This window comes from Hirundo rustica, assembly GCF_015227805.2.
Source record: "Hirundo rustica isolate bHirRus1 chromosome 38 unlocalized genomic scaffold, bHirRus1.pri.v3 SUPER_38_unloc_2, whole genome shotgun sequence".
NCBI lineage: Eukaryota > Metazoa > Chordata > Aves > Passeriformes > Hirundinidae > Hirundo > Hirundo rustica.
In genome coordinates this window covers 44,986-66,528 of record NW_026690195.1, presented here as the reverse complement: position 1 = coordinate 66,528, position 21,543 = coordinate 44,986, and the positions used below count along the sequence as shown (strand labels likewise).

The 21,543-nt window shown below is 66.1% G+C and overlaps 2 protein-coding genes and 1 long non-coding RNA gene across 3 annotated transcripts; 1 reads left to right on the top strand and 2 right to left on the bottom strand.

Annotated features, from left to right (window-relative positions):
• Nucleotides 1-669: 669 nt before the first annotated feature.
• PLCB3 (phospholipase C beta 3) lies at nt 670-13,321 on the top strand (the record flags this gene model as incomplete). Its single annotated transcript, XM_040053838.1, has 32 exons — nt 670-747; nt 1,395-1,463; nt 1,840-1,980; nt 2,457-2,536; nt 2,947-3,000; nt 3,147-3,222; nt 3,632-3,732; nt 3,951-4,117; nt 4,272-4,418; nt 4,742-4,899; nt 5,115-5,197; nt 5,495-5,579; nt 5,869-5,974; nt 6,135-6,191; nt 6,347-6,417; nt 6,554-6,650; nt 7,063-7,147; nt 7,454-7,578; nt 7,792-7,946; nt 8,073-8,234; nt 8,622-8,721; nt 8,831-8,935; nt 9,733-9,824; nt 10,201-10,312; nt 10,406-10,441; nt 10,540-10,672; nt 11,021-11,111; nt 11,375-11,451; nt 11,719-11,799; nt 12,065-12,122; nt 12,393-12,479; nt 12,737-13,321. Coding segments are annotated over 32 exons (3,159 nt in total), but the record flags the coding sequence as incomplete, so codon positions are not given.
• Nucleotides 13,322-14,186: 865 nt separating this feature from the next.
• On the bottom strand, nt 14,187-15,436 carry LOC120747802 (uncharacterized). The gene is made up of 3 exons (XR_005699203.1): nt 15,352-15,436; nt 14,418-14,535; nt 14,187-14,230 (listed from the first exon to the last, which is right to left on the bottom strand). It is a non-coding gene; the product is annotated as an uncharacterized LOC120747802 (long non-coding RNA).
• A 3,939-nt stretch (nt 15,437-19,375) lies between these two features.
• Nucleotides 19,376-21,384, bottom strand: ARL2 (ADP ribosylation factor like GTPase 2). The gene is made up of 5 exons (XM_040053845.2): nt 21,277-21,384; nt 20,681-20,791; nt 20,356-20,518; nt 19,921-20,001; nt 19,376-19,673 (listed from the first exon to the last, which is right to left on the bottom strand). The coding sequence occupies exons 1-5, from the start codon at nt 21,339-21,341 to the stop codon at nt 19,539-19,541; spliced, it is 555 nt and encodes a 184-aa protein (XP_039909779.1). The 5' UTR covers nt 21,342-21,384; the 3' UTR covers nt 19,376-19,538.
• Between the last annotated feature and the right edge of the window lie 159 nt (nt 21,385-21,543).

Below are 21,543 nucleotides of genomic sequence, written 5' to 3'. Positions count from 1 at the left end.
AGGTGAGCGCGGCCGGGACCCCCGGGAGACCCCCGGGACCACCGGGAGAGCCCCGGGACCACCGGGAGAGCCCCGGGAGAGCCCCGGGACCACCGGGAGAGCCCCGGGACACCCCCGGGACACCCGAGAGAGCCCCGGGAGACCCCCGGGAGAGCCCCGGGACCCCGAAGCGCCCCCGGGACCCTCCAAGTGACCCCCAAAGTTTTAAAGAGCCCTGAAAACCTCCCGGGACCCCCCCCAAAATCTGCTCCAAACCCACCCGGGACCCCCAAACCCACCTAAAACGTCCCCAAAATCCCCCCCAATCCGTCCACGCCCCCCCGCCCCGTGACCCCATTTCCCGACCTGACCCCATTTTTTGGGGCCAGAAAACGGGAATTTGGGTCCTCCCCCCCCCCAAACCCCTCGGGGGCCCCAAATTTCCCCAATTTCACCCCAAATCTCCCGCCCTGGGGTGGGGGAGGGTCGGGGGGGGTTCCCCCGGGGTTTGGGGGGTCCGGGGGGATTTGGGGTCCCTGGGGGGGGGAAAGATCCTAAATAATCTGGGGGTCCTGGGGCAGGAAATGGGGGGGCTCTGAGGATTTGTGGGGATTTGGGGGGGGAGGCCCAGGAGGTTTGGGGGGGGTTGGGGTTTTTTTGGGGGGACTCAGGAGGTTTTGGGGCCCCCAGGAGCCCCCCAGCCACACCCCGGTGACGCTGAGGGTCGATCCCGACGGATTCTTCCTGTACTGGACGGGGCCCAGCGCGGTGAGACCCCGAAACTGCCCCAAAATGACCCAAAAAAATGACCCAAAAACCGCCCCAAAACCATCCCAAAATGACCCAAAAATGACCCAAAAAGAGCCCAAAATGACCCCAATGCGACCTCGACGGTGACCCCCAAACGACCCCAGGAGTGACCCCAAAGTGACCCCAAAGTGACCCCAAAGTCACCCCAGGTGACCCCACCCCCCCCGGCCCCCCCAAATCCCCAAAACCTCCCCCCATCCCCCCCCCCCCTTATCGGCCCCTCCCAGCCGGAATTTGGGGCGGTTTTGGGGAATTTCGGGGCTTGGGGGGGGCCCCTCCCCCCCCCGCCGGATGCGGGGTCCCTTGGGAGGGGGGAGGGGCGGGGGGGGGCGCTTTTCCCACGCCCCTCCCCCACCCTCCCCGGAAATGCCCCCGCCCCTCCCCCACCCGGAAACGGCTCTGCTTTTGGGGCCCCCCCCATTTTGGGGGGTCCCGGATCCATTTCTGGGGTCCCTGATCCCGAATTTGGGGTCCCCGATCCCATTTTTGGGGTCCCCGATCCCATTTTTTGGGTCCCTGACCCCAGTTCTGGGCTCCCTGATCCCATTTTTGGGGTCCTTGACCCCATTTTTGGGGTCCCTGATCCCATTTTTGGGGTCCCGCAGGAGGTGGAGCTCCTGGACATTTGCAGCATCCGGGACACCCGGACCGGGCGCTTCGCCCGCGCCCCCAAGGTGGGACCCCAAAACGCCCGGGGGGCTCGGGGGGTTTGGGGCAGGTTTGGGGTGGGTTTGGGGCGGGTTTGGATCCATTTTTGGGCTCTCTGGCCCCGTTTTTGGGGTCTCTGGCTGCAGGACCCCCACACGTGGGACGCTCTCGGGGGGTCAGGGGTCTCTGGGTGTATTTTGGGTTAGTTTTGGGTGGTTTTGTGCCTGTTTTGGGTCAGTTTCGGGTGGTTTTGTTGCATTTTGGGTCAGTTTCGGGTGGTTTTGTTGCATTTTGGGTCAGTTTCTGGCGGTTTTGTGCCCATTTTGGGCCCATTTCTGCCCGTTTTGTTCCCATTTCGGGGCCGTTTCTGGCGGTTCCGTTCCTCGCGGGCTCTCGGCCCAGGACCCCCGCACTCGGGACGCTCTCGGTTTCGGGGTGCCCGGGGGTCCCCCCCCTCACCGCCTGCTGACCGTGGTGCACGGCCCCGACCTGGTCAGCCTGGGCTTCCTCAACCTGGTGGCCGTGGAGGACGGGGAGGCCAAGGTGGGCAGGGCGGGGGGCTGGGGGCGGCAGGGGGCGATTTGGGGGTGGCAGGGGGTGATTTGGAGGGGGCTGGGGGCGATTTGGGGGGGCTGGGGGCGGTTCTGGGGGATCTGGGGGTGATTCCGGGGGTCTGGGGGCGATTCTGGGGGCGTCTGGAGGCTTTTGGACTCTCTGGGGGATCATTTTAGGGGCTCTGGGGGCACTCCGGGGGTCTGGGTGCCCAATTCTGGGGAATTTTGGGGTTTTTTTTGAGGGGGCTGGGGGCTTCAGGGGTCCTCTGGGGGGAGGTTGAGGTGTTTTGGGGATCCCTGGGAGGTTTTGGGGAGAACTTGGGGGGATTTGGGAGGGTTTGTGGTTCCGATCCCTCGATTTTGGGGGGTCCTTGGGAGGGGTTGGGGGTGCTGAGACCGCCCTGGGCCTGGGGGGGATTTTGGGGGGATTTTGGGGGGTTTTGGGTCCCAAATTTGGGTGTGCAGGTGTGGACGGAGGAGCTGTTCCGGCTGGCCACGAACATCCTGGCCCGGAATGCGTCCTGGAACACGCTGCTGAGGAAGGCGTGGGTACCCCCAGACCCCCGGGATCACCCCAAAAACCATCCCCAGACCCCCGAGATCACCCCAAAACCATCCCCAGACCTCCGAGATCACCCCAAAAATCACCCCCAAGCCCCCGGGATCACCCCAAAAATCACCCCGGAATGCGCCCCCAAGTCCCCCCCAAACCACTCCAAGATTCCTCTCAAAGCCCTCGCCCACATCAGCCCCAAATCTCGCAAGAATCACCCCAAAAATCACCCACGAATCGCCTCAAAATCCCCATGAAAACCACCCCAAAATCCGCTCAAAATCTCCCCGAAACCTCCCCGAAATCCTCCCTGGAACCCCCCAAAGAATTCCCCTAAAATCCCCCCCAGAATCGCTCCCAGGATGCCCCAAAATCCCCCAAATTCACCCCGAAATCCCCCAGGCACACGAAGCTGACGCTGCAGCTGAACCCGGACGGGCGAATCCCGGTCAAGAAGTGAGAGAACCCTAAAAAATTTCGATTTTTTAAAAAAATTATTATTATCCCCCCCCCTTAAAAACTAATCCCCCAAATCCTGGGGACCCCTCCCCGAATCTGGGGAGAACCCAACCCAAAATTTTGGTGGTTTTTTTTTTTGGCAGCATCCTGAAAATGTTCTCGGCCGACAAGAAAAGGGCGGAGACGGCGCTGGAGTCGTGCGGGCTGGGCTGCACCCGGGTGGGGACCCCAAAGCGGGGAGCCCGAAAGTTGCATCCCGAAATTCGGGACCCCAGAAACCGGGGATCCCGAAATGGGGGCGCTGCCGGGGGCCTGGGGGGGTTTGGGGCCGTTCAGGGTCTTTTCTTTGGGGTCCCCTGAGGGATTTTTGGGGTTTTTTTGGGAGGTTCCCGAGGGTTTGGGGGGGGATTTTTAGGTGAAGTCTTTTCCTGTTTGTTTTTTTGGGGTGCCCGGAGCGGTTTTGGGGTTCCAGGAGGTTTTTTTGGGGTGGCCCAAAGGGGTTTTGGGGTGATTTTGGTGCTTTTTTTTTTGTTTTTTCAGGAGGTGATTTTGAGGATTTTTTGGCGGGGGGTTGGGGGTTCTTTCTTTGAGTTTTTGGGGTGATTTTGGGGGTTTTTGGGGTCCCCAGGGCGCCGCCATCCCCCTGGAGCTGTTCCCATTCGAGACCTTCCGGCGCTTCCTGAGCAAACTCTGCCTGCGGCCGGAGCTGGACAAGATCCTGCTGGAGATGTGAGACCCCCAAAACCCCCAAAATCCCCCCAAACCCCCCAAAATTCCCCACCAAAAACCCCTCAGAAATCCCAAAAATCTTCCCCAAATCTGTTCCCGTGCCCATTCTGGGGTGTTCTGTGTGTCTCTGGGGTGTTTCTGGGGTTTTTGGGGTGCTTTTGTCAGATTTATGTGTTTTTGGGGCCGTTCCCGTGCCCATTTTTGGGGTTTTTCCGCAGCGGGGCCGCGGGGAAGCCGTACGTGAGCCGGGAGCAGCTGCGGGATTTCGTCAACTCCCGGCAGAGAGACCCCAGACTCAACGAGGTCCTGTTCCCCCCGCTGGGCCCCGAGGGCGCCCAGGCCCTGATCGAGCGCTACGAACCGAACAGGACCTTCAGGGAGAGGGGTGCGGGGATCCGGGGGATTTGGGGGGAACTGGGGGGAATTGGGGGGAATTCCGGGGGGGTTGGGAGATGTGGGGCGGTTTGGGGCGGTTTGGGGTGGGTTTCTGGGTGGTTCTGGGGTGGTTTTGGGGCTGATTCTGGGTTTTTGGGGCCCAGGGCAGCTGTCCCTGGAGGGGTTCTGCCGGTACCTGGGCGGGGACGAGAACGGGATCGTTCCCCCCGAGACGCTGGGGCTGCACCAGGACATGACCCAGCCCCTGAGCAGCTACTTCATCAACTCCTCGCACAACACCTACCTGACAGGTACCCGAAACAACCCAAAACCTGCTCAAAAATAACCCAAAAATAACCCAAAAACTGCTCCAAAATAACCCAAAAAACCACACCCCAACTCCTCCCACAGCCTCTCCCTGACAGGTCGCTTTTTCGGGGCACACATTGGGGTTTTTTGGGGTTCCTCTGTTTCTGCTGTACCCGATGGGATTTTTGGGGTTTTTTTTCCTCTGTTTTTGGGGTTTCTCTGTTTCTGCCTTTCCTGATGGGATTTTTTGGGGTTTCTCTGTTTCTGCCGTTCCTGATGGGATTTTTTTGGGGTTTTTTCCGCTGTTTCTGGGGTTCCCCCGCAGCGGGGCAGCTGACCGGGCTCTCCTCGGCCGAGATGTATCGCCAGGTGCTGCTCAGCGGCTGCCGCTGCGTCGAGCTCGACTGCTGGCAGGGCCGCCCGCCCGAGGAGGAGCCGCTCGTCACCCACGGCTTCACCATGACCACCGAGATCCCCTTCAAGGTGCCCCCGGAACCGGCCCCGACCCCAAAAAATCCCCAAATCCCCCCTGCTCCCAGCCTCTTTCAGGGTCCTGGGTTTGGGTTTCAGGGGTCCCTTTTGGGGTTTTTGGGGTCCCTTTTGTGGTTTTGGGGATCCCTTTTGGGGTTTTTGGGGTCCCTTTTGTGGTTTTGGGGATCCCTTTTGTGGTTTTGGGGTCCCTGACCCCGCTCTCTCAGGAGGTGATCGAGGCCATCGCCGAAAGCGCCTTCAAGACGTCGCCGTTCCCGGTGATCCTGAGCTTCGAGAACCACGTGGACTCGTGAGCTGAAAATCCCAAAATCCCCCCAAAGACCCCCAAAAACCGACCCAGGAACACCCTGGGAACCCCAAAAACCCCCAAAACCGGTTTTTGGGGAAGTTGTGGGGTGGTTTTGGGGAAGTTGTGGGGTGGTTTTGGGGAAGTTGTGGGGTGGTTTTTCAGGGTGGTTTTGGAGGTTTTTTGTGGCAATTTTGGGGGGTTTTCCGGTGGTGTTTTTGGGGTTTTTTTGGGTGGTATTTTCGGTTTTGGGGTCAGTTTTTGGGGTCCCGGCCCCTCCAGAGCCCCGAACCCCCGCAGGGCGCGGCAGCAGGCGAAGATGGCTGAGTACTGCCGCAGCATCTTCGGGGCCGCGCTGCTGACGGAGCCCCTGGAGAAATACCCGGTGGGTTTGGGGCAAATCCGGGGGGTTTGGGGCAAATCCGGGGGGTTTGGGGCAAATCCGGGGGGGTTTGGGGCAAATCCCGGGGGGTTTGGGGGAAATCCCAGGGGGATCAGGAAGGGGATCTGGGGAGAATTTGGGGACTTTGGGGGGGATTTTGATGAGGGTTTTTGGGTTGGTTTGGGGTTGGTTTTGGGTTGATTTTCAGGGGTTTTGGGCAGCTGGAGCTGGGGGGTTCGGTGGGGGACATTTGGGGTGATTTTTGGGGTGATTTCGGGGGTTTTTGGCGCAGCTGGAGCCCGGGGTGCCCCTGCCCAGCCCCCAGGAGCTGCTGGGCCGGATCCTCATCAAGAACAAGAAACGGCGCCCGGGGGCCCCGCCCCGCCCCAAACCCAGCGGTAACCCCCAAAAAACCCCAAAATACCCCAAGACACTCCCTCTCCCCAAAACCACCCCAAATCACCCCAAATCCACTGAAAACCCCACCCCAAAACCACCCCAAACCCCGCCCCACCCCCCGGGGTTTTGGGGTCCCCCTGACCCCCCTGTGCCCCCCAGGCCCCCCCGAGTTCGGGGTCCCCAATGGGGACGAGCGGCAGCCCCGGAAATCCCTCGGTGAGTTTGGGGCCAATTCGGGGCATTTTGGGGTTCCTGGGGGAGGTTTTGGTGTTCTGAGAACGATCTTGGGGAGACTTTGGGGTGATTTCGGGCTCTTTGGGGTTGGTTTTGGGGTGATTTTGGGTGATTTTGGGTTGTTTGGGGTCCCCCAGAGCGCGAGGCCGACAGTGAGGAGGAGGAGGAGGAGGAGCCCGCGGAGATGAAGAAGCCGACGACCGATGAGGTTTGGGGGGATTTTGGGGTTCCCAGGGTTTTGGGGGGGATTTGGGGGGGTTTTGTGGTGTTTGGGGGCGGTTTTGGGGCGGTTTTGGGGCGGTTTTGGGTGTTTCGGGGTGCCCCATGCGGGCTCTGTGGCGCAGGGCACGGCGGGCAGCGAGGTGACGGCCACCGAGGCCATGTCCACGCTGGTCACCTACGTGGAGCCCGTCAAGTTCAAATCCTTCCAGGCCGCCCAGAGTGAGGAGTCGGGGGGATTCGGGGGGATTTGGGGGGATTCGGGGGGATTTGGGGGAGTTTGGAGGGGCTGGGGGGGAGTCTGGGGGGAAGTTGGGAGGTTTGGGGCTCCTGGGGTTGATTTCAGGGTAATTTGGGGCTGATTTTGGGGGGTTGGAGCTGATTTTGGGGTGGTTTTCCGGGTTTGGGGGGTTGATTTGGAGGGTTTGGGGTTGATTTGGGTGGGTTTGGATTGGTTTGGGGGGTTTGGGCTGAATTTGGGGTCAATTTTGGTGATTTGGGGCTGGTTTGGGGGGTTTGTGGGGTTCTTTTTGGGTGAACTTTGGGGGTTTGGGGCCGGCCCGGGGGATTTGGGGTTAGTGCTGCTGGATTTGGGTGTTTTGGGGTCGATTTTGGGGGTTTTTGGGGCTCCCAGAGCGCAACAGGAGCTTCGAGATGTCGTCGTTCGTGGAGACCAAGGGGCTGGAGCAGCTGACCAAGAGCCCCCTCGAGTTCGTCGAGTATCCCGAATTTGGGGGGATTTGCGGCATTTTGGGGCCTTTTGGGAGGATTTTGGGCTCACTTCGGGAGGTTTTGGGGTTTCCAGGAGCATTTTGGGGCAGATTTATGGGGGTTTGGGGGAGCTCATGTGGGGTTCAGGTGCATCTGGGGCTGCCCAGGTGTGGTTCAGGTGCATTTCGGGTGGATTTTGGGGATTTCCAGGTGGATTCAGGGCGGTGTTTGGGGGATTTGGGGGCGGATTTTTGGGTTTTGGGGTGTTTTGGGTGTGCCCAGGTGTGCGCAGGTGCCCTTGACGCGGCGCTCAGGTACAACAAGCGGCAGCTGAGCCGGGTGTACCCCAAGGGGACGCGCGTGGACTCCTCCAACTTCCACCCGCAGCTCTTCTGGAACGCCGGGGTGCAGATGGCAGCGCTCAACTTCCAGAGCCTGGGTGGGCACCTGGGGACACCTGGGACAGCTGGGACACACCTGGGGACACCTGGGACAGCTGGGACACATCTGGGACACATCTGGGACACACCTGGGGACACCTGGGGACACCTGGGGACAGCTGGGGACACCTGGGACAGCTGGGACACACCTGGGGACACACCTGGGACACATCTGGGGACACCTGTCCCTCACCTGTCCCCACCTGTCGCAGACGTGCCCCTGCAGCTGAACCTGGGGCTCTTCGAGGCCAACGCCTGCTCGGGGTTTCTGCTGAAGCCGGAGCCGCTGCGGCGCCCGGACAAAACCTTCGACCCCTTCAGCGAGGGGCGGCTGGACGGCATCGTGGCCAACACCCTCAGCGTGCAGGTGAGGCACCTGGGCGCGCCTGGGCACACCTGGGCACCCCGAGAAACACAGAGGGACACACCTGGGGACCTCAAAAACAACAGAGGGCAGGCTCTGGTGTCAGTTTTGGGGTTCCCGCGCCCCCAGGTGCTGTCGGGGCAGTTCCTGGCCGAGCGCCGCTGCGGGGTGTTCGTGGAGCTGGAGGTGTTCGGGCTCCCCGGGGACACGCGGCGCCGCTGCCGCACCCGCACGAGCCAGGGGAACGCCTTCAACCCGGTGTGGGACGAGGAGCCGCTGGTGCTGCACAAGGTACCGGGACGGGACTGGGGGGGACTGGAACGGGACTGGGGGGAACTGGGACGGGACTGGGACGGGACTGGGGGGGACTGGGGGGCTTGAGCCCAGCGGTTTCTGGGTGAAAAGCGGCAATTTCAGGGACAAAACGGGCCCAGGTGTCACTGGGGGATCTCAGGGTGCGTCCCAGCCGTGTCCCAGGTGTCCCCAGCTGTCCCCAGGTGTGTCCCAGGTGTGTCCCAAGTATCCCCACGTGTGTGTGTGTGTCCCAGGTGTCCCCAGCAGTCCCCAGCTGTCCCCATGTGTCCTCAGCCATGTCCCAGCTGTCCCCAGCTGTCCCCAGCTGTCCCCAGCCGTGTCCCAGCTGTCCCCAGCCGTGTCCCCCCCGTGCCATCTCCCCAGGTGGTGCTCCCAGCTCTCGCCTCTCTCCGTGTCGCCGCCTACGAGGAGGGCGGGCGGCTCCTGGGCCAGAGGGTGCTGCCCGTGGCGACGCTGCGCTCAGGTGAGCACAGGTGGGGACGGGTGAGGGCGGGGGGGGGTCCGGGGGTCCCTGGGGGGTTCCCCAATTCCGGGGTTCCCCAATTCCGGGGTTCCCACGTCCCCTCCCCCAGGGTACCACTACGTTCCGCTGCGCAACGAAAGCAACCAGCCGCTGCTGCTGCCGGCGCTGCTGCTGCTGACCCACGCCGCCGACCACGTCCCGCTGGGGCACCAGGGTACGGACACACCTGGGGGGTAAAACACACCTGGGACACACCTGGGGGGGTAAAACACACCTGGGACACACCTGGGACACACCTGGGACACACTGGGGGGGTTTAAACACACCTAGGCACACCTGGGCACACCTGGGCACACCTGGGCACACCTGGGGTACAAACACACACCTGGGGGGGTTCAAACCCAACCGCTGCTGCTGCCGGCGCTGCTGACCCCTGACCCCTGACCCCTGACCATTGACCCCTGACCCCTGCCCACCGCAGTACGGGGGGTGCACGGGGGGGTTTTGGGGTTTCCCTGGTTTTGGGGTGTCCCCGTGGGGGGTTCCTCCTTTCCCGGGGGTTTCCCCCCATCTTGTTGGGTTTTTTTTCTTTGATTTTTGGGCAGTTTCTCCCCATTTTTGAGGCTTTTTTCTCTGATTTCTTGAGGGTTTTTACCCAAATTTTTGGGGTGAGTTTATCCCCCCCCTTTTTTTTTTTCTCGCCCATTTTTGGGGGAGTTTCTCCCCGTTTCTTGGGGTTTTCTCCCTCATTTTTGCGCTTTTTTCCCTCCATATTTTGGATGAGTTTCTCCCCATTTTTGAGGCTTTTCCCCCTGATTTCTTGAGGGTTTTTTACCCCAATTTTTTGGGGGGTTCCTCCCTGTTTTTGAGGGGTTTTTTTTAACCCTGATTTTCCTGGGGAGTTTCCCCCCCATTTCTGTTGGTTTTTTCTCCCCCATTTTTGGGGGTCCCTCCCCGTTTCCGGGGTGCCCCCGCCCCCCCCGTCACCCCAAATTCCGGGCTCTCCCCCAGATTACGCCGAGGCTCTGAGCAACCCCATCCGGCACGTGAACCTGCTGGACCAGCGGCAGCGGCGGCTGCAGCCGCTGCTGGGGGACCCCGAGGTGCGGCCGGGGCCCCCCGAAACCGGGGGGACACGGGGGGGCCGTGAGGGGGGACATCCCGGATTTGGGGGGGAAATTTCGGATGCGGGGGGGGGAAATTTTGGAGATTTTGGGGGGATTTGAGGTGGGTCCAAGGGGGCTAGGGGGTTCACAACAATTTGGGGGGTCCCTGGGGTTCAGGGGTGTCTGGGCGAGGGGGTTGGACAGGATTTGGGGGATTTGGGGGTTCCCAGGTGAATTTTGGGGGTTCCCAGGTGATTTTGTGGGGTTCCCAGGTTGATTTTCAGGGATCCCAGGTGACTTAGGGGGCTCCCAGGTGAATTTTGGGGCTCCCAGGTGATTTTGGGGGGGCCCTGACCCCCCTCTCCCCCCCCAGGACGCCCCCGAGAGGCCCCGGCCGAGCCCGGGGGGATCCCGGGATTTGGGGGGCCCCTCCCCCCCCCCGGAGCCCCACGCCCCTCCCCCCGCCGGCCCCGCCCCCAGCCCAGGTAAGTGCGGGGGGGGGTCGGGGCGCCCCAAATTTGGGGGAGAAACCCCGAACCCGCTGATTTTGGGTCCGTGTCTCCCCCGCCCCGCCCCAGGGCAGCGCAGTGACCTCATCGCCACCGTGCTCACAGGTAACCCCAAACCCGGGGGTCCCCAAAATCCCCCAAATCCGGCGTGGGGGGGTCTGGGGGCTCCCCCGGCCCCCCCGGGTGATTTTTGGGGTGCCCAGAGGTGACCCCGGAGCCGCTGGAGGCGCTGAGGCAGCACCGGGGGTACCTGAAGCTGCTGAAGCGGCAGCGCCGGGACCTGGAGCGGCTCCGCAAGAAACACCTGAGGAGGCTCCTGGCGCTGCACAAGCGCAGGTGGGACCGCGACAGCCCCAAAAACGAGCAAAAACGACCCAAAAATGACCAAAAACTGAGCAAAAATGACCAAAACTGCCCTAAAAATGACCAAAAACTGACCCAAAGATGACCAAAAAATTACCCAAATTGCCCCCAAAATGAGCAAAACTGACCCAAACTGCCCCGAAAGCCCCGAAAACTGCCCCAGCTCCCCCCCAACAGCCTCAAACAGCTCCAAGCCCTACCCCAAATCCCGGGATTTCCCGAATTTCGGGATCGCCGGGATTTTTCCCATATTTTTCCCAGATTTTTCCCAGATTTTTCACGGATTTTTCCTGGATTTTTCCCGGATTTTGGGTTCCCCAGCGGGGGCACGGAGGGCGCGGCGCCGCTGCTGCAGCTGCGGGAGGAGCAACAACAGCTGGAACTGGGACGGAGACGGGAGCAGCTGCGGGAGGTACTGGGATAAACTGGGAATGGACTGGGAGGGACTGGGAGAAAAAAGGCGTTGGGTTTGGGGTGAGAAATGGCGATTTTGGGGGCAGAAGGGGAGGTTCGGGGATGGGAATGGTGCGGGGACAAACTGGGACAAACTGGGAGGGGGGGCTGGGCAGGTCCCCTACTGTCTGTACTGGTCCGTACTGGTCCGTACTGGTCTGTACTGGTCTGTACTGGTCTGTACTGGTCCATACTGGTCCATACTGGTCTGTACTGGTGCAGGCCCAGCAGCGGCTGCAGGAGGTGGCGCTGGAGGCTCAGCAGGCCCAGCTCAAGCGGCTGCGCCAGACCAGTGAGAGGTACTGGGAGGGACTGGGAGGGACTGGGAGGCAACTGGGATAAACTGGGGGGGACTGGGAATAGACTGGGGGGGGACTGGGATGAACTGGGAGGGATTTGGGGGGATCCCGGGGCAATTTCGGGGTGGTTTTGGGTTTCCCAGGAGGTTTCAGGGGGTGCCAGGGCCGGTTTTGTGGGTCCCGAACATTTCTTGGGTGATTTTGGGTGATTTTGGGGTGGATTTGGGTGATTTTGGGGTTGACTTTGGGGGTTTTGGGGTCTCGCAGGGAGAAGAAGGAGCTGCAGAAGATTCTGGACAGGAAACGGCACAGCAGCATCAGCGAGGCGCGGGGCGGGCGCCGGGGCGGGTACGGGGGGCTCGGGGGGATTTGGGGGGCTCCAGGAATTTCTGGGAGGTCTGGGAGGGTCTCCCTGGGGGCTTTGGGGGGGATCTGGGGAATGTGGGGGCTCTGGAGGGGCTCCGAGGGATCTTGGGGGGTCCCAGGTTGGATCTGGGGTTTGGGGGGGGTCGGGGCTGCCTTTGGGGGTGTCCGGGGGGGGGGTTCAGGTTTTGGGGAGGGCTCTGGGGGTGCTGCCCCCCCCCACCCCCAAATTGTGCCCCCTCCCCCCCAGGGAGCTGCCCGAGATCAACCGGCGCCACATCAACGAGTCGGTGTCATCGATCCGCAGGGTGAGGGACCCCGAAACGCCCCAAAAACCACCCCAAAACCACACGAAACACCCCAAACAACACCCCAAACAGCCCAAAAAACACCCAAAACCGCCTGAAACTGCCCAACACTACCCCAAAACACCCCAAAGCACCCCAAAAACACCCCCCAAACCATCCCCAAACCGCCTGAAACCGCCCAAAACCAGCCAAATACACCCTCCTTGGGGTCGCTGCCCATTTTCGGGGTCCCTGACGGATTTTGGGGCCCCTGCCCATTTTCGGGTGCAGCTGGAGGAGGCGCAGCGGCGCCGGGAGCTGCGGCTGCGGGAGGAGCATCGGGGGGTGCTGGAGCAGATCCGGGCGCAGGAGCCGCGGGTAGGGGGGACCCCAAATCGGGGGGGGGTCCGGGGGGGGCTGGGTGACCCCAGGGGGATTTGGGGGGGTCCAGGGGGGGTTAAAGGGGGGATTTGGGGGGGCAATTTTGGAGGGTTTGGGGTTTTGGGAGGTCCCTGGGGGGATTTGGGGGGGGTCACAGGGGGGATTTGGGGGGTTAAAGGGGATTTTGGGGGGTCCCAGGGGGTTCGGGGGGGTCCCCAGCTCCCGCTGATTTGGGGGTCTCTCTCCCCCCGCAGCTGCTGCAGGAGCTGGAGCAGGAGCTGGGGGGGCTCCCGCACCCCAAAACCCCGCCGGGGCCCCCCCCGGGTGACTCCACCCCGCTCTGACCCGCGGGGGGACCCCAAAACCCCCCCCGCACAGCGAGATTTGGGGGGGCCCTCGGTGCCTCCTGGGGTGTTTTGGGGTCCCCCCCCTGCTCTGAGCCCCCCCGTGGCATTTTGGGGGGGTCCCGGTGATTTGGGACCCCTGGAATTTGGGGGGGGAGAGGGGGAATCTCCTAAGGGCTCCCCCAAAACTTGGGGACCCCCCCCCATTTCTGAGACCACTAAAGGGGGGGTTGCTGCCTCCCCCTCCCCCCCCCCCCATTTGGGGTTTTGGGGGGGTCGCTGCCTCACGACACTAAAATCACTCCTGGCCACGCTTCTGCCCCCCCAGATCTTGGGGGGGTCCCCAACTCCCCGAATTTTGAGGGGGGGGGGGCTCCTGCCTGTCCTGCTCTGCTGTCGGGGCCCCCCAGGCCGGGGGAACCCTCCCTGGAATTGGGGCCCCCCCGAAAACCTGGGGGCCCCCCCTCTTTGTACAATAAGAGTCTTTTATTCTTCTATGGAGACTCCGATTTTGGGGGGGCTCTGGGGGGGGTTCGGGGTCGTTTGGGGTGGGTTTCCGTTAATTTCCGGGGATTTCTGTTAATTTCGCGCGGATTCCTCCTGCTTTCGTTACCCCCTTTCATTTGGGGGGGGCGAGATCTTCTTTCAGCCCCCCCTCCCCAGTTTTTGGGGGCACCCTCATTAATCTTGATTCAATCCCCCCCCCCCAAATCCCCCAAAACCTTTTTTTTTCTTTTTTTTCCTACAAAAATCCAAACTTTTATTGCCCCCCCGCCCCTTTTCCCTGCAGGATTTCGGGGACCCCGGCCCGAAGTCACTTCGGGGGGGGGTCCCGGGGTGGGGGGGGCTCAGGGCGGGGGGGCGGGGGGGGCGGGGCGGGGCCGCCGGGACCCCCACCAGGCCCGGAGCGCCTCGCGCCAGCCCCCCCCCCCCCGGGGCGGCCCCCCCACACTGCGGGGCCGCGGCAGCACCTGGGGGGAGAGAGGGCACGGGGTCACGGGGGGGTCACGGGGGGGTCACACCGGGGTCACCGAGCCCCCCAATGTGCCACCCACACCCCGCGGTGTCACCGCTGTGTCCCTCAGTGTCCCAAAGCCCCCCGCACATCCCAGTGGATGACCCCGATGTCGCCAGGTGTGTCCCCAGTGTCCCTGTATCCCGATATCCCCAATGTCCCCCGATATCCCCAGGTGTCCCCAGCTGTCCCAGGCGTGTCCCAGGTGTGTCCCCGGTGTCCCACCTGCAGCTGGAACTCGTCGCTCATCCGCCGCAGCCTGCGCCCGTACCTCTGCGCCGCCCAGAGCACGGGCGGGGCCGAGCGGGAGCGGCCGCGGGGAGCGGGGGGGTCCCCGCAGCCGCCCCCCGGTGCCGCGCCCCGCTCCGAGCCCAGCCGGGAGCGCGCCTCTGCGGGGACGGGGGGGGTCAGCACCCCAAAAACGGGCGGGGGGACCCCGAAGACGGGGGAGAGGGGAAGGGGAGACCCCAACCCCCCCCAGCCCCGGCGCCCGCCCTCGCTCCCCGTGCGGGGTTTGGGGGGTTTGGGGTGTCCCCTCCCGGGCCGGGGGGAGGATTTTGGGGGGGGGTCTCTCACCTGGGGAAGGGGTCCCGGGCTGGCTGGGGGCGGGGGAGCCCCCCCAGGGCGAGGGGGGAGGGGAGCCGGGCTCCTCGGGGGTCTCGTCCAGCCGGAACATCCTCAGGACATGGCGGGGCTGGGGGGTCAGGGGGGGCTGGACCCCGTGCCCAAAACCGACCGAGACCCCGAAACCGGCCCAGGGAACCCGAACCTGACCCCAAACCTGACCCCGGACCCTGACCCTGACCCCTAACCTGACCGCGGACCCAAACCCGACCGAGACCCCAAAACCGACCCAGAGACCCCAACCCCCCCCCACGGCCCCCACCCGGCCCCAAGCCCCCGGCACAGCCCCGAACCCACCCCGGTTAATGGGGGTCCCCGGTAATTAATGACTCGGGTCATTAATGACACCGAACTCTGCCCCGGCCCCCTCCCGGTGACCTTTGGCACCCGGAAGTGCCCCGCCCCCCCGGGAACCCCAAAACCGCCCCCCCCCAGCTCCGGGGCGCCCCAAAACTGGGGGAACCCCCCCCAGAACAGGGACCCTCCCCCCCCACCATGGGGACACCCCCGACCCGCCCCTCCCCCACGCCGGGGTGACCCCGGAGCCGCCCCTCCCCCCCCCCGGGACACCCCGAAACCGCCGGGGCCCCCCCGAGCCCCCCAAAACCCGCGGCTCCCACCGGGCCCTCCCCCCCCCCGGGACGGGGGGAACCCCAGCCTCCCCTCCCCCACCGGGGGAACCCCCAAACCGCCCCTCCCCCACCGGGGACACCCCCAAACCGCCCCCTCCCCCCCCGGAGCGGGGCCCCCCTCCCCCCCGCGCCCCAAACCCGCCTGTCCGCCCCTCCCCCCGCGCCCCCCCCTTCGTGCCCCCCCCGGGGGTCCCCCCGGCCCCTCCCCCCCCTTGGGGACCCCCAAATCCGCCCCTCCCCCCTCCCCCCCCGACCTCGGCTCCGCCGCGCTCCGGCCCGGCCGCGTCACCCGCGTGATTGACAGCGCCGCCGCCCAATCAGCGCCGGGGACACCCTGACGTCACACCGCTCGGCCACGCCCCAAGCCGCGCCCCCGGCGGCGCCCGGGAGTGGGCGGGGCCGGCGCGCGGCGTCGCGTGCCCGCGGCCAAGATGGCGGCGACGGGAAAAGGGGGCGGGGCCACCGAAGGGCCGGGGGGGCCGAAAACCCCCCCAAAACAGCCCGAAATCATCGCCTTTGGCCCCCCAAATCATCGCCTTTGACCCCAACTCAACCCCATGGCCTCTAAGATCCACCCTGACCCCAAAATCGCCCCCCCGACCCCCCAAAATGCCCCCAAGTACCCCCCACGGACCCGACCGCTCCCGGCAGCCCCCAAACCCCTCAAAAATTCCCCCAAATCCCCCCTCACGCCCCAATTCACCCCCTGCCCCCTAAAAGCGCCCCCCAAATGGGCCCAGCAACCCAAAATCGCTCCCTGAGGCCCAAAAGTGCCTCCCAAGGACCCCCAAAGGTCTCCAACCCCTCCCAGGAGCCTCCAAATGGATCCCACCCCCCCCCGGGACCCCCAAATCCCCCCCGGGACCCCCGAATGGCCCCGCCCGGCGCCCCCCCGCTGCTGGTGCCTCATGGAAAGGCCCCCGGGCTGCGCCGGGACCCTCCCAGTTATCGACCGGAACCGGCCCAGTTTAGACTGGGAACTGGCCCAGTCATCGACTGGGAGCGACCTCGGCGCCCTTGGCCCAGCTGGGGCCGGGGGGGTGAAGGGACAGCGGTGGCACCAGTACAGACACCAGTATGACCAGTACAAGCACCAATACAAACACCAGTATAACCACAATGACCAGTACACACGCTACCGTGACCAGTATAACCAGTACAGGCACAGCAGGGACAGCGGTGACACCAGTACAGTCACCCGTAGGACCAGTATGACCAGCACAGGGACAGCAGCACACTGATCCCAGTGTCCTCAGAGCCATCCCAGTGTCCCCAGTCCATTCCCAGTGCCATCCCAGTGCCATCCCAGTGTCCCCAGTCCATTCCCAGTGCCATCCCAGTGTCCCCAGTCCATTCCCAGTCAATTCCCAGTGCCATCCCAGTGTCCCAGTCCATTTCCAGTGCCATCCCAGTGCCATCCCAGTGTCCCCAGTCCATTCCCAGTCAATTCCCAGTGCCATCCCAGTGTCCCAGTCCATTCCCAGTGCCATCCCAGTGTCATCCCAGTGTCCCAGTCCATTCCCAGTCCCATTCCAGTGTCCCAGTCCTATCCCAGTGCTCCCAGTACCGTGGGATGGGGACGGGGGGGGGGGGCGGTCACGTGATCCGGTGATGCACTTGGGCCGCTATAAAGAGCCGGCACCGGATCGGGACCGAACCGGACCGGACCGGATCCGGTACCGGCACCGGGGCGGGACTGGACGTCGGGACAACCCGAACTGGATCTGGAGCAGGAGCTGGATCCACCCCCGGAGCTGGTTTAGACCCGAACCGGTTCAAAGCCTGGGACTGGATCGGAACCGGATCCGGAGCAGGGACCGGAACCGGATCTCGCCCGAACCGGACCGGACCGGGCGCGGATCAAAGCCTGGAACTGGATTAGTGACCGGATCCGGAGCCGGATCCGGGACCGGAACCGGGCCGGGCTCGGACCAAACCCCGGCGCTGGATTAGACCCGAACCGGAGCAGGGCCAGAGACTGGAGTAAGATCCGGAGCCGGATCCGGGCGGGGGCGGCGCGGGGTTCCCGGGGGGGTTCCCGGGGGGGTTCCCGGGGGGGTTCCCGGGGGGGTTCCCGGGGGTTTCCCGGGGGGGTCCCGGGGGTCCCGGGGTCCGGGATGAGCGGGAGGGCCCCGCGTGGGTCCCCGCCCCCGCCCCGCCCCCCCCGCCGGGGCCCGCGGGCCGGGGGGGGGCGCGGGGGGGTCCCGGGGGGCGCCGGTGCCCCCGGGGAAGCTGCAGCTCCTCGAGCGCTTCTTCACCCCCCCGGGGCCCCCACCGGACCCCCCCTCGTCCTCCGCGTCGCCCTCCCCCGCCTCCTGCTGCTCCTCCTCCTCCTCCTCCTCGGGGGGGGGCGAGGGGCGCCGCGGGGACCCCCGGGGCTTCGGGGACCCCTCCCTCGGGGCGCGGGGGTCGCGGCTGCGGCGGGGACTGAGCCGGAGCCACGAGGGGCTGAACCCCCGGGACCCCCCCGCGGTGACCCCCGGGGCCGCCCCCGAGCCCCCCGCGCCCCGGCGGGGGCGAGGGAGGCGCCGCGGCCCCGGGGACCCCCCCGCGGGGTCGGGGGAGGGCGCGGGGACCCCCGAGGAGCCCCCCCGGGGGTCGCGGGGTCTGCGGCGGGGGCTGAGCCGCAGCCACGAGGGGCTGAGCCCCCGGGAGCCCCCCCCGCCGCCGCCCCCCGCCCCCCGGGGGGGCCCGAGCCGCCCGCGCCCCCCCAGCAACGGCGCGGGGACCCTCGGGGAGCCCCCCCGGGGGTCGCGGGGGCTGCGGCGAGAGCAGAGCCGGAGCCAGGAGGGGCTGGGGGCGCGGGGGGCGCGGGCCGGGTCCCCCCGGCGCTGGCGCTCGCTGGAGGCGCTGGGGGGGCGGCGGGGGGGACCCCGCTTCTCGCGGTTCCTGGACGAGCTGACCCGGAGCGTGCTGAGCCCCGCCGAGCTCCGCGCGCTGGGGTGGCCCCCCCGCGACCCCCGGGGGCGGCCGGGCTCGGGGGGCACCCCCGGCGCGGAGCGGGACGAGGAGGAGGAGGAGATGGAGGAGGTGGAGGAAGAAGAGCAGGAGGAGGAGGAGGAGGAGGAGCAGGAGGAGGTGGGGGGACAGGTAGGGACACACCTGGGGGCTCCTTTTGGGGGGGCTTGGGGACACAGCTGTGTCACCTGTGGGGGTGACAGCGCTGTCCCCACAGGAGCCGGCGGAGGCCAGAGGCGCCAGGGGAGCGAGGGGGTGAGTGCGGGGTCCGGGGGCAGTGTTAGGCCCAGTTTTGGGGTCAGTTTTGGGGTCAGTTTTGGGGTCAGTTTTGGGGGGTTGTGGGCTCCTTTTCGGGGTCTCACATCCTCCCTTCCCCCCAGACCTCCGCCGGCGCGGGCGGAGCTGGACGCGCTGCGGGAGCGGATGGACAGGTGAGAGGGGACAGGTGAGGGGTGGACACAGGAGGAGGGAACGGGTGGTCCCAGCTGGGGTCATCCCAGTGCTCCCAGTGGGGCTCGCAGTCCGGCTCCCAGTTCCCCCCAGTGCTCCCAGTTTGCTCCGCAGGCTCCAGGACGATTACGCCAATTCCCAGCGCCTCAATCTGCTGCTGGAGGAGCGGCTGCGGGGGCTGGTGAGGGGCGCGGGGGTGCCGGGGGGAGCTTTGGGGGGGCCCTGTGACATTGCCGGGGGTCCCGGGGTTGGTTTTTGGGGTGGGCTGGGGGGTTTTGGGGACTGTGGTGACATTCCCGGGGGAGTTGGTGGCTCCCGGGGCTGTTTTGGGGGGGGTCCCGGTGCTGATTTCGGGGTGATCCCAGCTGTTTTGGGGTGCCGCAGGCGCAGGCCATGGCGCTGGAAAGGGCCGCCCTGAGCCGCCACGTGGCCGAGGTGCTGCAGAGGGTCCTGGGGACGCCCCCGAGGGACACGGTGAGGAGGGGACAACGGGGGGGGGGGGGGGGGGGGGTTTGGGAGGTGACCTTGGGGTCACAGGGCGGTGACACCCCCGGGATGTGGCCGTGGGGGTGTGACCCCCCCGCGTGACCCCCCCGTGTCCCCTCCCCCGCCAGGTGGCCGCGTGGGGCAGGGCCGAGGATGAGGATGAGGAGGGGGGGGAGGGGCCGCTGCTGCCCCCCCCTGCCTTCAGGGACCCCCCGGGGGGGGCGGGGCCTCTGTCCTGAGCACCCCCAAATCCCCCCCACCTCCCCAATAAAGGATTGAGACCCCCCCCGCGAGGCTCCGTCGTTCTGAGCGCCCCAACACTGCCCCCGGGGACCCCAGCCCCATTTTGGGGTGTCCCCCCCCTACACACAGAACACCCCCACATTTCCTGTGACCACGGTTTTATTGGCACCGGGGGGGGCCAGGACCCCCAAACCCCCAAACCCAGCTGGGGGGAGCAGGGGCAGGACCCCCCCATTGAACGGGGGGGCTCCCGGAGCCCGGAATGATGGGGGGGGTGACTCCGGGGTCTCTCCGGGGTCAGGGGTCAGTCTGGGGGGCACAGGCGCGCTCCGATGTCGTCCAGCAGCCAGTCCAGGCCGGGCAGGAGGTCACGGCCGGTGAAGGCCGAGCAGCCCTGGATGCGCCAGCGGTGGCTGCGGATGGAGTCCAGCTCCAGGGCCTGAGGGCACCGAGGGGTCACGGGGGTCATGGGGGGGTCACGGGGGGTCAGGGGGTATTGGGAACACCCCCCCATCCAGGGGGAGCCGGGGTTCACCTCCGGGGGTTGGAGCACAGGAGATGGAGGGATTGGAGGTGGTCCCTCATTTTGGGGGGGGTTCCCATGATTTTGGGGGGGGCGGGGGTATGCCCCTGTGTTGGGATCCCGGTGACAGCTCCGGGGGGGTTTTGGGGTCCCGGTTCAGTACCTCCCGGATGTCCCCGGCCGGCAGCGCCCCGGGCAGGTCCTGTTTGTTGGCGAACACAAGCAGGGTGGCCCCGGCCAGGCGCTGTGGGGACAGCGGCCGTGTCACCCCCAGCCACCCCCCAGGGCCACCACCCCTGTCCCCGTGTCCCCTCTGTCCCCGTGTCCCCTGTCCCCCTGTCCTGTGTCCCCATGTCCCCGTATCCCTGTCCCCCAATCCCATGTCCCCATGTCCCCTGTCCCGTGTCCCCCTTGTCCTGTGTCCCATGACCCCGTGTCCCCCTGTCCCCACGTCCCCTGTCCCCATGTCCCCCATCCCCATGTCCCCATGTCCCCGTGTCCCCATGTCCCCTGTCCCATGTCCCCATGTCCCCATGTCCCCCGTCCCCATGTCCCCGTGTCCCCCGTCCCCATGTCCCGTCCCGTGTCCCCGTGTCACCTCCTCGCGCAGCAGGGCGCGCAGCTCGCGGGCGCACAGCCGCAGGCGCTGGCGGTCGCTGCTGTCCACCACCCACACCAGCCCGTCCGTGCTCTCAAAGTAGTTGCGCCAGTAGGAGCGGAGCGAGCTCTGCCCGCCCACGTCCCACACGTGCAGCTGGAACCTGGGGGGTCACCGTGGGGTCAAGGGTCAGCGTGGTTAGTGTGGGGTCGGGGGTCAGCAGGGCACGCGCGGGGTCACGTGGGTCGGACGGTGGTCCGTCCCCCCGCCCGTGACCCCTCCCCTCCCCCCTGGCCCCGCCCCCCGCCCCGCCCCTCCCCCGCACCCGCGGTGCTCCAGGGTTTTGATGTTGAAGCCCAGGGTGGGGGAGGTGCCCCCCACGTCCTCCCCGTTCAGCCGCTTCAGCAGCGTCGTCTTCCCGGCGTTGTCCAATCCCCTGCGAGGGACGGGGCCTCAGGACACGCCCACACATGGACACGCCCCTTTCACAGCCCCACCCTGTGCTGCCCTTGGTCCCACCCCACTGACCACGCCCATATACCCCACCCACCGACCCCACCCCACTGACCACACCCACTGACCGCACCCACCTCAGTGACCACACCCCATTGAGCACACCCCACTGACCCCACTCCATTGACCCTGCCCCCACTGATCACACCCCGATGACCACACCCACACTGCCCACACCCCTCCTAGGCCCCCCCCACTAGCCCCACCCTCACAAGCCCCGCCCATCCTCATGAGCCCCTCCCCTGGCCAGGCCCCGCCTTGCCAAGCTCCACTCCTCATGCCCCACCCCCACCACGTGCCCCTCCATCCTCCACCCCCCCCCCCGCGGCCCCCCCCGCCCGGGCCCCGGCCCCGCCCCGCCCGCCCCTCAGTCCCGCCCCTCAGCCCCGCCCCCTCAGCCCCGCCCACAGCACGAGAAGCCGCAGCTCGCGCTCCTTCTCGCGCATCTTCTTCAGGATCGTTAGCAGCCCCATGGCGGCCGCGCGCGCCCTGGCCACGCCCCCTCCGGCACCGCCACGGGCCGGCTCCGTCCCAAGCCACGCCCTCCCGCGCCCATTGGCCCGCGCACTCCCGGTCCCGCCGCCGCTTCCGGGTGCTCGGCAGCGGCGCTAGGCGCCGCCTGGCGGCCCGGAGGAGCGCAGGGCGGGGCGGGGGCGGAGCCGAGGCTGGGAGGGG

What these genes read in the sequence shown, in the direction of transcription:
- ARL2 (XM_040053845.2), bottom strand. Translation starts at nt 21,341, where the DNA reads ATGGGGCTGCTAACGATCCTGAAGAAGATGCGCGAGAAGGAGCGCGAG. An exon ending in GAGCTGCGGCTTCTCGTGCT is followed by an intron (nt 20,792 to 21,276) that starts GTGGGCGGGGCT and finishes CGTCCCTCGCAG; the next exon opens with GGGATTGGACAACGCCGGGA. An exon ending in GCGCCCTGCTGCGCGAGGAG is followed by an intron (nt 20,002 to 20,355) that starts GTGACACGGGGA and finishes CTGTCCCCACAG; the next exon opens with CGCCTGGCCGGGGCCACCCT.